This window comes from Acanthisitta chloris, unplaced genomic scaffold (genome assembly GCF_000695815.1).
Source record: "Acanthisitta chloris isolate BGI_N310 unplaced genomic scaffold, ASM69581v1 scaffold13045, whole genome shotgun sequence".
Classification (NCBI taxonomy): Eukaryota; Metazoa; Chordata; class Aves; order Passeriformes; family Acanthisittidae; genus Acanthisitta; species Acanthisitta chloris.
Window position 1 is genome coordinate 39351 of NW_008673396.1, and position 10829 is coordinate 50179.

Sequence of the window (10829 nt, forward strand, 5' to 3'; positions counted from 1 at the left end):
TAAGAGCTGCAGAAGAAACAAATGGTTTCTATGTGAAGATGAAGGTATAACACTTATCACTGAAGAAAAACAACCTTCCAGAAGCTCCCATTTAATGAAGAGGCACTACCAGGGTTAGTAGGCCAAAAGTTGGATGGCTGTTCCTTCCTTTGTTTGCAGAGATCACACACTGCTCTCAGCACCTTCCTTCTTGCCTCCACCACGAGCTGCAGAAGAAACAAATGGTTTCTATGTGAAGATGAAGGTATAACACTTATCACTGAAGAAAAACAACCTTCCAGAAGCTCCCATTTAATGAAGAGGCACTACCAGGGTTAGTAGGCCAAAAGTTGGATGGCTGTTCCTTCCTTTGTTTGCAGAGATCACACACTGCTCTCAGCACCTTCCTTCTTGCCTCCACCACAAAGAAATGGTGCAGAACTGTAATTGTGTGTGTATATACATACACAGACAGAGCAAGATGGATAAAAACTATGCCAATAGCCTGGAGCATTTGCAAACAGCTACACAGAAGGGCTTTTAAAAGAGCAGATGGAGGTGGGATCTCAGCTGGCATCGAGAGCTAATGCTCTGGTAGGGAAGGGTGACCCTGGAGACAAGGAGCTAAACTCAGGAGACTCTCCAGTCTGTGCCATGCCCTGTGTCTGACCTCCAGAAAATCCTCAATTCCCTAATTCTTTAGACCTAGAGTTGTCCAACCTAACTGTAGACACTCAGTTGAAGCTCTAAGAAGAGCTCCCTGGTGCCCTTCACCACCCAGGGAAGAAGCAGTCAGATACCAGTGGGTATCTTGCAGAGATCATGGAATCTTTAAGGGTTGGAAAAGACCTCCAAGATGCTCAAGTCCAACCTTCAGCCACATAACACCATGCCCAATAAACCACATCATGAAGGGATGCTCATTTTTCTCCCCAGCCAGGAGGAAAACCATGGCAGGAGCCCCAGATCCCTGCCTGGAGCCCCAGGAGATGGATTTGGGCCCTCCTTCCTCTTCTGCTTTGTAGGAAGCAAATGACAGAGTGATTCAGGGTCTCCTCTCCCCCAGTGGTGTGGATTACCACAGACCTCACTGTGGATTTGTCACCAGCTGAAAAACCATCACTGGTTTCTCACAGGCACTTCAATAATGACAAGGCAGGGCAGAAATCAGGGAGTGAGGAAGTATTGGCTTAAATAGCATCAATCTTACTGTTAGCTTTGGCTAAGCCTATTTTACTAAGGATCTCAGAGCATTTTGTGAGCTCTCTTTAAGCTTTTGGAGCCCTGGGGAAGGACTACCTTTAACCACAGAGGAAAACAAAGAGCAGGGAGGGGGTACAGGTGTCTACAGAATCATTGTCAAACCCAGCAAAAGCATCTAGCCTCGTTGCTGGGCACCAACATCACTCATCCACACACTTCAAGCAAACAAAAAGTGTTCTGCTCCAAAATCAGCCATAATTTCATAGTATGTGAAGGGGTTGGGATGGATCTTAGAGATCATCCAGCCCCAACCCCTGCCCTGGGCAGGGACACCTCCCACCAGAGCAGGTTGCTCAAGGCTCATCCAACCTGGCTGTTGGTTGGGTTGGGACAGCCACAGCCTCCCTCAAATCTTCAACAGTACAATACTCAAAGTGAAAGGGCTGAGCTGAATCTGTCAAAACTTCTCTGGGTAGAAATGTGATTCTTACTAACTTCCCTCCCAAACACTGTGGTTTTCTAAGTTTTCTTAAGCTTCTTCTCAAGCCCTGCCAGAGCCTCAGTATTTTCCTGTTGCAAGATTTCATTAATCTTTCCACTGTAAAAAAAGAATCCATTCTGTAATGAGCTCTGGTGCATGATCCCAGCATCCAGGCTGAGCACTCCTGAGAACACCCCAGGCCTCTGCTCCTGCTCTGGCTCCTTCCCACACTGTCACATCACCACCACAAATACAATTGCCATCAAGAGAACACATTAAACGGAAATCCTCAGGTCAAAGTCTCCCAAATGGACTAAACCCTCCATCCATCCTTATCATCCTGAAGCACTTAATGAAGCATCAGAGCTTTGCATTGCCAAGTCCCAGGAGAGCAGAGTGAAAAAGAGCAGCTAATTCACTTACCCGAGCAATGAGCTCCCCGACCATCCCTGTCCACGTGCCGTTTGCCTCGGGGACTCCATACACACCATCCCCAACGAGGTGGATCTTGTAGTTGAAGCGTAGGATCTCTGCCAGCTCCTTCAGCATGTCCACACAGAAGCCCTCGTAGCGGTCATTGCCTTCCAGCTCCTGATGGTTCCACTTCAGCATTAAGTAAGGGTTTTCCTGCATTGAAACTGGGCAGCTGTCATTCCCATCTTAGCCTAGGTGTCCCACCAGCATGGAGCAGAGAGGACAGGTTGATCCCAGGCTGGCAGAGACTCCAAGAATCCCAGAGTAGTTTGGGTTGGAAGGGACCTTATAGATCTTCTAGCTCCTTAGAGATCATCTAGTTCCTTAAAGATCTAGTTCCAACCCTAATGTAAGTGGCACCAGACCAACATCCCATCTCCATATATCCCCCTCAGCCTAGGTATAAGAGATATGGAAAACTTGGCAGTGATGTAAAGCTCTCTGAGCTGTTTCCACACTGATATTCATTAGCCTCTGCTGTGTGGAGGTACAGCAGATTTTTTCCAGCTCAGGACATGCAGCAAAGCTAAGCTGTTTCTGGTATTCATTAGTCTCTGCTGTGTTGAGGTAGAGCAGATTTTTCCCAGCTCAGGACATGCAGCAAAGCTAAGGGAGCATAGAATCACAGAATTTTAGGGGTTGAAATGGAGCTCAGAGACCATCCAGCCCCAACCCCCTGCCCTGGGCAGGGACACCTCCCACCAGAGCAGGTTGCTCAAGGCTCATCCAACCTGGCTGTGGTATTCATTAGTCTCTGCTGTGTTGAGGTAGAGCAGATTTTTCCCAGCTCAGGACATGCAGCAAAGCTAAGGGAGCATAGAATCACAGAATTTTAGGGGTTGAAATGGAGCTCAGAGACCATCCAGCCCCAACCCCCTGCCCTGGGCAGGGACACCTCCCACCAGAGCAGGTTGCTCAAGGCTCATCCAACCTGGCTGTGAACACTGCCAGGGTTGGAGCAGCCACAGCCTCCCTGGGCAACCTGGGACAGGGTCTCACCAAAATCATGCTTTGAAGGCTGATTCCAAGTGGCACATGCCAAAGCAGCCCAGTGACTGCTCCAAGTCATGGCAGCTCCATGCAGCCTCTCTTGGCATAGAGCCACTTCTCCAGTCTGTCCCCTCCTCAACAAACTTTATTGGACACAAGGAAACAGTCAGGATTTTGGGTGTCTTTAAGAAAGGAGCAGAGGCATTGGAATGAATCACTGGACAGGCAGCACCTGCAAGGGGAACCTGTTGAATGAGGACAGTGGTGCCTGTCGATGTGAAATCTTCATCAAAATTATGCCCATCTTGGCCAATTTTTATAATTTTATGGGTAGAAGGGACAACTGTCCCTCCTAACTCACCAGCTGTACACAAAACAGGAACATCATTCAGAGATGAATGTAAAATGGCAATGTATTCCCATCCCAGCCCTCTCCCCAGCTGCTTCTGAACTCATCAAATAGCATTTCCATATGAAACATCAACTTGAGTTTAATTACACTGTCATGAATTGTCCTCGGTGCTGTAATTAGAGATCTGATGGTCTGTTCTTTATGAAATCAGTGTGCAGTGCTACATGCTGGGGCTGAGGGGGACAGGAAGAGGGAGTGAGATTCCAGCTGAGTGACACCCCTAAGGATTGGGCTGGCCAAGATCTAATGGGAGCAGCAGGTGACCCCTCACTTACCAGGATGGTGGTGACAATGAGTGTGGTGTTGAACAGGCTCTCTGATATGTTGGAGGAGAAGATCCTGTTGTCCATGCTGAGTCCTTCAGAAACGTGCCAGTGGCCAATCTGGAGAGATAAACAGCACAATAAGGGAATTTATAGGGCAAATTACTGCACACACCCACCATATGGCTCTGGTGACTGACAAGTATCAAGCTGGCCTGTTTGTCAATGCTCCATTACCTTTACAATGCACCCCCACAGCAGGTCAGCAGAGAGATGAACCCACTGGTGCAGAGCCCCAGCACACCCTCAACCTGCTCGACAGTGCCAAAAACCTGTCCCTACTCACAGCCTCCCCACGTGTCCTCCCTGCAGCTGTGAGCTGAGCAGCTCCCTGGGGCTCATGGTAGCCAAACAGCTTTGTGTGTTGCCCCCAGATGCCACCAAGTTGGGTCTATCTTACCCAGCAGTGCCAAGGTTGTCCCTCCCAGGGTGGTGTTGGGAGGCTCTACCATGCACCTTGGTGGCAGGTGGTGAAGCAAAGCCAAGTTCTCAGTGGTGCTGCTCTGTGATTCATCTCCTCTTTCTGCTACAATGGAGGCTAACTACTACAATTAAGTACTTCCAAATCCTTTGATTCAGGCTCATCATGCCCAACAGCTCCACCAACAGCCTCATTTACCCATCCAAGCATCAGTGTTATGGTAGCAAACCTAATTCCCACCACGGCTGGTGGGGACCAGTCCCCCAGAGCTTGGGAGGATGTGGTGATTCAGTTGTGATGCAGCACAAGCAGCCACTGCCTTCAGCCAGTGGGGAGGAATATTCAACAAAACCTAATTTTAACTTCGAGAGCCTAATCTCCCTCCCTCAGAGCTCTGGGCAGGGAGATCAGCACCTCCAGCAGCTAGTTCAGAGCATGCAAATTAGACTCTCGAGCTCCTATTGTCCCTAAAAGAGTCTCTGCTTTTCACCTCGTCTTTTCCTCATGGAGAGATGTGTGGATGAGGGAGGAAAATTCCCTCTGAGACCTCTTCTCCCTCCTTTTTCTCCTGCAAAGCCCCTTCAGGCTGGATTGCTGGCCTGATCCTCTGGCATCACTGAATCGAGGTGCTGTGTCCCCAAGAAGTAGCAGGTGACTCCAACGTGCAGGGATATCTTCACAGCTCCTTTGTAGCCATGGTGCCAGAGCAAATCCATGGTGCTGACACAATCTGTGTGAGGCAGGTTAGCCTTTCACTCTGCCCTGGCTGTCAGGGTGGTAGGAACAAATCGATTCCTCTTCCATCACACACTCATCTTGTTAAGCCCAAAGAGGAGGGTGGAAGGCACCAGGGAGCCACAGCCCAGGAGGGTGCCCAGCACTAGCAGGGAGTGAGAGGCACACTGATTCACCACCCTGATTCACACCATGCTGGGATTGACTCCATGCACTCAGGCTGTTCTTGGCAGTGCTTCATCTCTAGTGTGACTGATGGCTTGAGGACTTTGGAGTCACTTCCCAGCTCGTGTGACTTCCCAACACAACCTGGCACTGCAGCCTCGTGCTGCAGACTGAATGGCTCTGGATGTTGAGGGAAGGGTCAAGACCTTTCCTCTCCCAGGTGTAGGTGTAAATCCAGCCCAAGGGGTTGGTTGGTTGTTGGTGTAAATACAGCCCCAAGCCTGACAGAGCTCAAGAAATGCTTGGACAATGTACTCAGGCACTAGGTGTGATTCTTGGGGTTGTCCTGTGCAAGGCCAAGAGTTAGACTTGATGATCCTCATGGGTCCCTTCCAACTCTGAATATTCTGTGATGTGACCAACAAGCCATTACAGCAGTGCCAACTTCTGAGGTGTCCCAAATCCAGTCTCCTCACCCTGAGGCACAAGGAGCAGTGGGAAATACAAGTAGAATAGCCTGTACTCATTGGAAAGCAGGCAGGGAAAGCAAATATGTGGGAAGCATTAACTCTTGGAGTCTCCCCACCAACAGGAGAAGCACTGGGGGGTCATCAGCCTCACCTGACAGTGAGGAGAGGGCAGAGAACAAACACACAGATTCAGTGTGAACCAGCCTGAAAATCCTCAAGCCTGGAATAAGCAAGGAAGTTCTCATGACACTGCTCCACCCCCAGAGGCAGACAACGTCCCTCAAGTTAATGGCATCACTGTGCTCAGTGATGGTGGTCAGAGCAGGCTGAGAGCAGATCTGGGGCTTGACAACTTGTTGTGACTTCACTACCATCGAGCTGATAACATCCCAGTGACACTCCAGTGCAGGACTCATCTCTGGGAACAACAGGCCCAAACTGGGAGATTTACCATGCATATTTCACAGGCAGAGAGTCCTTGAGGCACAGCTTTATCTGACCTGCACAGGGTCTGCATCAGTGCTGAGGGATGAATTCATCCCAGCTGGATTCCCAACTCTGCACAGAGGTCTTGTCTCTTGCTGTGATTGCTAAACAACAGCCCCTCTGCAGCAATTGCTTCTCAGAGCCAGTCATCACTCATAAACACTGCCTCATTTTTTTCTCCTCCAGGATTTCACAACCAGAGATTAGTGACAGATTAACTTTAATTTTAACAGCCCTCACTGTTCTCCAATTTGTCCCTCCCCTGCTGGCATATACTGAGACTAATTGCCTTCCTCCTCCTCTGGCAATGCCGTGGGTTTGACCTTGCTTTTAACACAGCACCAAAGCCACACACTCCTAGATATTGGGGTCCTTCCCCTCATCCCATCCTGGCTGGTTCCAGCTCACCACTGTCCCCTCCCAAGCCTGAGAAAGCCACTAATTGACTCCTCACGCTGCTCCTGAAGTATCATATGTCACAGGATGTCTGGGATCATCACATCTCTCCCTCCCCTGCAAGATGGATGTCAAGGTGATTTTAATCATCTCTATCTCCATATAAAGAGCCTCTGAAAACCAGAAAACATATCCATCTGCAAAACGTGTTAGAAAACAATCAAAGGCTCCACATAGACATGGAGAAGTTCAGCCTGTTGTTAAGCCTCTAGGCTAGGACTTCAGAGTTTTTAAGACTTGGGATTTTTTAGGTGTGGAGATGATTGGTCTGTATAAATACATCAGGGGGAGGAGGTCCCTAGCAAAGAGGTAGAACAGCTTTGGAAGCTAAAATGATAGAGTTGGCATAAAAAATAAACAGAAATAAACCAGCCAGAAATAAACAGGCTGAAAACTGGGAGAGGGTTTCTAATGGAGCTGAAGTGATGACATACCTGTCCTAGGAGAGCAGCAAGGGCAAAAAAACCACCTGGAAGAGCAAGCTGAGCTTTGTGAGAAGGATGATATGACCTGGTGACAGGTGACATTCCATGGTCTGGAGGGAGGAAGTTCCCTCCAGGTCCTCAGGGCTGTGTGGTCCCATTGCAGACCCCCATGGTGTCATCTCTGCACCTCCTGCTGTCTCCCTCTGCCCTAAGGAGATCCTACAACACCTGCAAGCATCCTGAGGCAGGTCTGTCATGCTGTTCAGCCTTGTTAAGGCAGGGAGCAAACACACAGTTTCAGTGTGAACCAGCCCAAAAAAGCCTCAAGCCTGGAAGAAGCAAGGAAAAGCTCATGACACTGCTCCATCCCCACAGGCAGACAAGGTCCCTCAATTTAGCTGCTCTGCAAAGGATGTTATTTGGATTGGTGACACCTGAAGATCTCTCATCTCTGTAGAAAATCCCCAGGAGCTGATGTGATGCACAAGGGGCACTCCTGGCTCTCTCCTTCCACCCTGCAGTCCCTCAATGCAGACGCAGCCACACTAATGATTCCTGAATTTGGAGGCTCCTGGTGGTGTGGGATGATGAAACACCACTCAGACTAATGATTTGAATGAAGTCTTCCACTCAGTGTCCTGTAGGCAGCTGATGGCAGGGAGAGAGGACATAGCAAGACATCTCCATGAGCTTCAGAGGCACCACAGGTACACACCAGCCACATCTCCAGCTTAAAATGAAGGTAGAGCCAGCCCTGAAGACAAGTCTTAGAACAAGCAGGGGACTGCAATAAACCCAGACACCTTCTGGGCTCTGATTAGCAAGTGCTGTCCTACAGCTTGCAACTCTCCCCTCCCCTCCACCATGTCCCCAGGAAGGAGTGCAGAATGCAATCATCTCTCATCAAGGTGCCTCAAGGAGAGGGAATTTGGGAGTGTCTGGGGGGGAAAAAGGGAATAAACCAAACAAATGAAGGAGACCCCTCAGAGTGCCATGGGGTTGGCACTCCTGAAGGACACCACTGCAAGACTGATGCCAGCAGGTAAAAGCTTCCTCTGCAGAAGTTAGCACAGGACACTGAAAACACCAACTATTAAAACCTGTACAAGCACAAGACACACACACAACTCACCCCTGAGGCCACTCAGCAACCTCCACCCTCTCCTGCCTCCCTGGGCATCCCCCCCAGACAACATGATTGACACCTGGCAGAGCCCAGACAGGACCTGATCATGAATTTGTCAGGTCCTGGAGGGGTAAAAGACATTCAGCTCTTGGCAGGATGTGTCCCTGAGCTGTTGTGGGGGGTAACAGCTAAAGAGGAGCAAGTCCCATCGAGGCTGATTAGCTGCTTCGAAGTTAAAAAGGTTTGATGCAGCAGAGATTGCAGAGGGTCTCAGAGCTATCGGCTGGGAACTCATCTGTAGCTCATCAACATGCCAATTAAACATCCCCACCACTTCCACAGCTCTGGCTCAGGCCAGCAGCAGAGCCTTTAGTCAAATAGAGACTAATGGGCCTCACGTAGGACCAGGGAGAGCTGAGGTCAATGTGCCCTGACCACATCTTCCCCTGTCTGTCCTCTGCCCCCTCCTTCCCTGGGGCTGCCTAAATCACAGTCCCTCTTCATCCTCTTCTCCTCTCAAGCTGCCAAACCTGAGCTCATGGTTTACTGCAAATCATTGCACTGAAACCAGAGGGGTGTGCTGCAATGTGTTTTTAAAGGGGCAAAGAAAGGGGAGAAATAAAAAGATGACATTTACAAACTCAGTCCTTGTCAGATCTATAGATCACCAACACATTAATGAGCCTGTGCTTTATTGAGCATCCTAGGAACAGAGAGAGAGAGAGAGAGAGAGAGAGCAGCTTTCATATGGCTGTGGAAAAAAAAAATAAAAAATTCCACTAGTTAAGTCTAAATCAGGAAAAGACACGTTTGGTGCGTTACATAAATGTATTAAAAATTGGATGTCAAAGAGCTCTGCCATCTCCTTGCCCAAAAGCAACAGCAAGTTAGAAGATTTAAGTGTCTCTAATTTGTTTGCTGACTGGATCAGCTTCAAAATTCGGGGAACTCTCTATCAAAGCTGATGAGCTGGAAGTCCCTGTGGCTTCGCTGGATGGAAGGAGAGAGAGGAGGAGAGAGGAAAAGGGAAAAAAAAAAAGAGAGACAGAGGAATGGGCAGAGCGTGAGCTTGATTAAAATGAAGGAGGGAATAGAAATATTTCAAGCAAGAGCCTGAGCAAACCAGTTAATACAACCCTTGGGAACCAGATTGTCTCCAGGATGTGAATGTCTGTTCTTTACTCTGTTCCTTTAATTAAATTATTTCTAATGATTTATTTAGTTCATTTTTATTGCAAGGAGCTGAGCTGGGCACAAGAAAATCACCATCCAGGGCACAGCAGAGTAGCCTTTGGCTTCCCTTCCCAGTGGCAAGCTGGAGCAGGAGCCTGATGGGTCTCACAGCTCTCTGGGGATGCTCTTCCCAGTTAAACACCCCCCAGCACACTCTTGCATGCTGTGAGGAGCCTGACACCCATCTGGGCACTGCTGTCCCTCAGGCAAGACCCCTGAGAGGGGATGGAAAAGCTGCCACAAGCACACAGAGCAGTTTTATGAAGCCCAACTCCTTCCTGGTGGCTTTGTGACAGCAGAGAGCTCTCAGCCCCCACCAAGGACTGTCCTGTCCTTCCAGCACCTTCTCACTGTGCCTGGAAGTGATCTATCCCCATGGCACCCTGATGGGCTACCCTGGAAAGCTTAATCCCAGCACAGCTTTTCTGGGCATCTCTGATACATAAAGCTCCTTATTTACTGAGCTGTGCAACAGGTCAAGAAAGGTTTTCTCCTGTCAGAGCAGGTTTGTGGGGATGAGCTGAGACTTTTGTCTCAGGGCAGATTAGGCTGGAGCCACAGCTCTCTGTGGAGCTCAGGGAGAAGCTTTGCTCCAAGAGGACCTGTGCATTGAATGTGAAGTCTCTGCCACATTCAAACACATCAAAACCAAAGCTGTCACAGTGAGGTTTACACCATTTGCTTCCTGAATCCAGCTGAATGCATGTTCTTATTAATGCAGATGGGCTTGGATCTGTCACTTTAGTTCACAGGGTGATGGGTTTGGGAAAGGATTAAAAGGGCATTGGTGCTGTGAGAGATCTCACTGGGGGGAAAATGCCACCTTGATCCCCAGTTCACTCAGGGAAAGGCAGCAGCAAAGCCAAGCTGTCACTTGACAGGTAAGAACTGGCAGGTAACATCCTTGCCAAGGCTAAAATTCACTGCTGCCAGACCAGGAGAGATTTCCTAATGCCAAAATGCTCAGTTGGTGAGGGGAAGATACAGTAACTTTTGTTCTCTGCTAGTGTCTAGGAGAAGTGGCAATCTCTGAGAAAAGGGCAGTGGTGGAGCTGTCAGCAGGGAAATAACACAGATAAAACCCCTTTTCTTTTTTTCCTGGAATTTTTATTATTTTTCCTGAATGAGGCTTGGATTTACCAGTAAAACCCTAATTCCTTGGGCTTGTGTCATGTAATCTCACCAGTTTGACACCTGTGGACCCACATGGTTATCCTCTGCCTTAGCTCAAGCCAGAAAATATCCTTTGGGCACAAAGAGGGAAACAAGGAAAAAAAGGACCAGTGCTGCCAAAAACCTATGAGCACTGAGACAAAAAGCAAATCAGAGCCTGAGCTAAGCAAACCTGTTACAGAGAAACCATAAACCAAGAGGTAAATGCTGTTGAGCTTTCACACACATAGGGAGAGAGATGATGGGGAACTCCTGATATCACATTCCCCCTTCTCTT

General features: G+C 48.8%; 1 protein-coding gene across 1 annotated transcript in view; it reads right to left on the bottom strand.

Moving 5' to 3' along the window:
- Positions 1-10829, bottom strand: part of LOC103802476 (glutamate receptor ionotropic, kainate 4-like) — a gene marked incomplete at its 5' end in the record, with an annotated part of 45064 nt that overhangs the window by 26354 nt on the left and 7881 nt on the right. Inside the window, 2 exon segments of the mRNA XM_009074956.1 lie at positions 2087-2290; positions 3815-3922. Of these exon segments, the coding sequence (XP_009073204.1) occupies positions 2087-2290; positions 3815-3922 (312 nt within the window).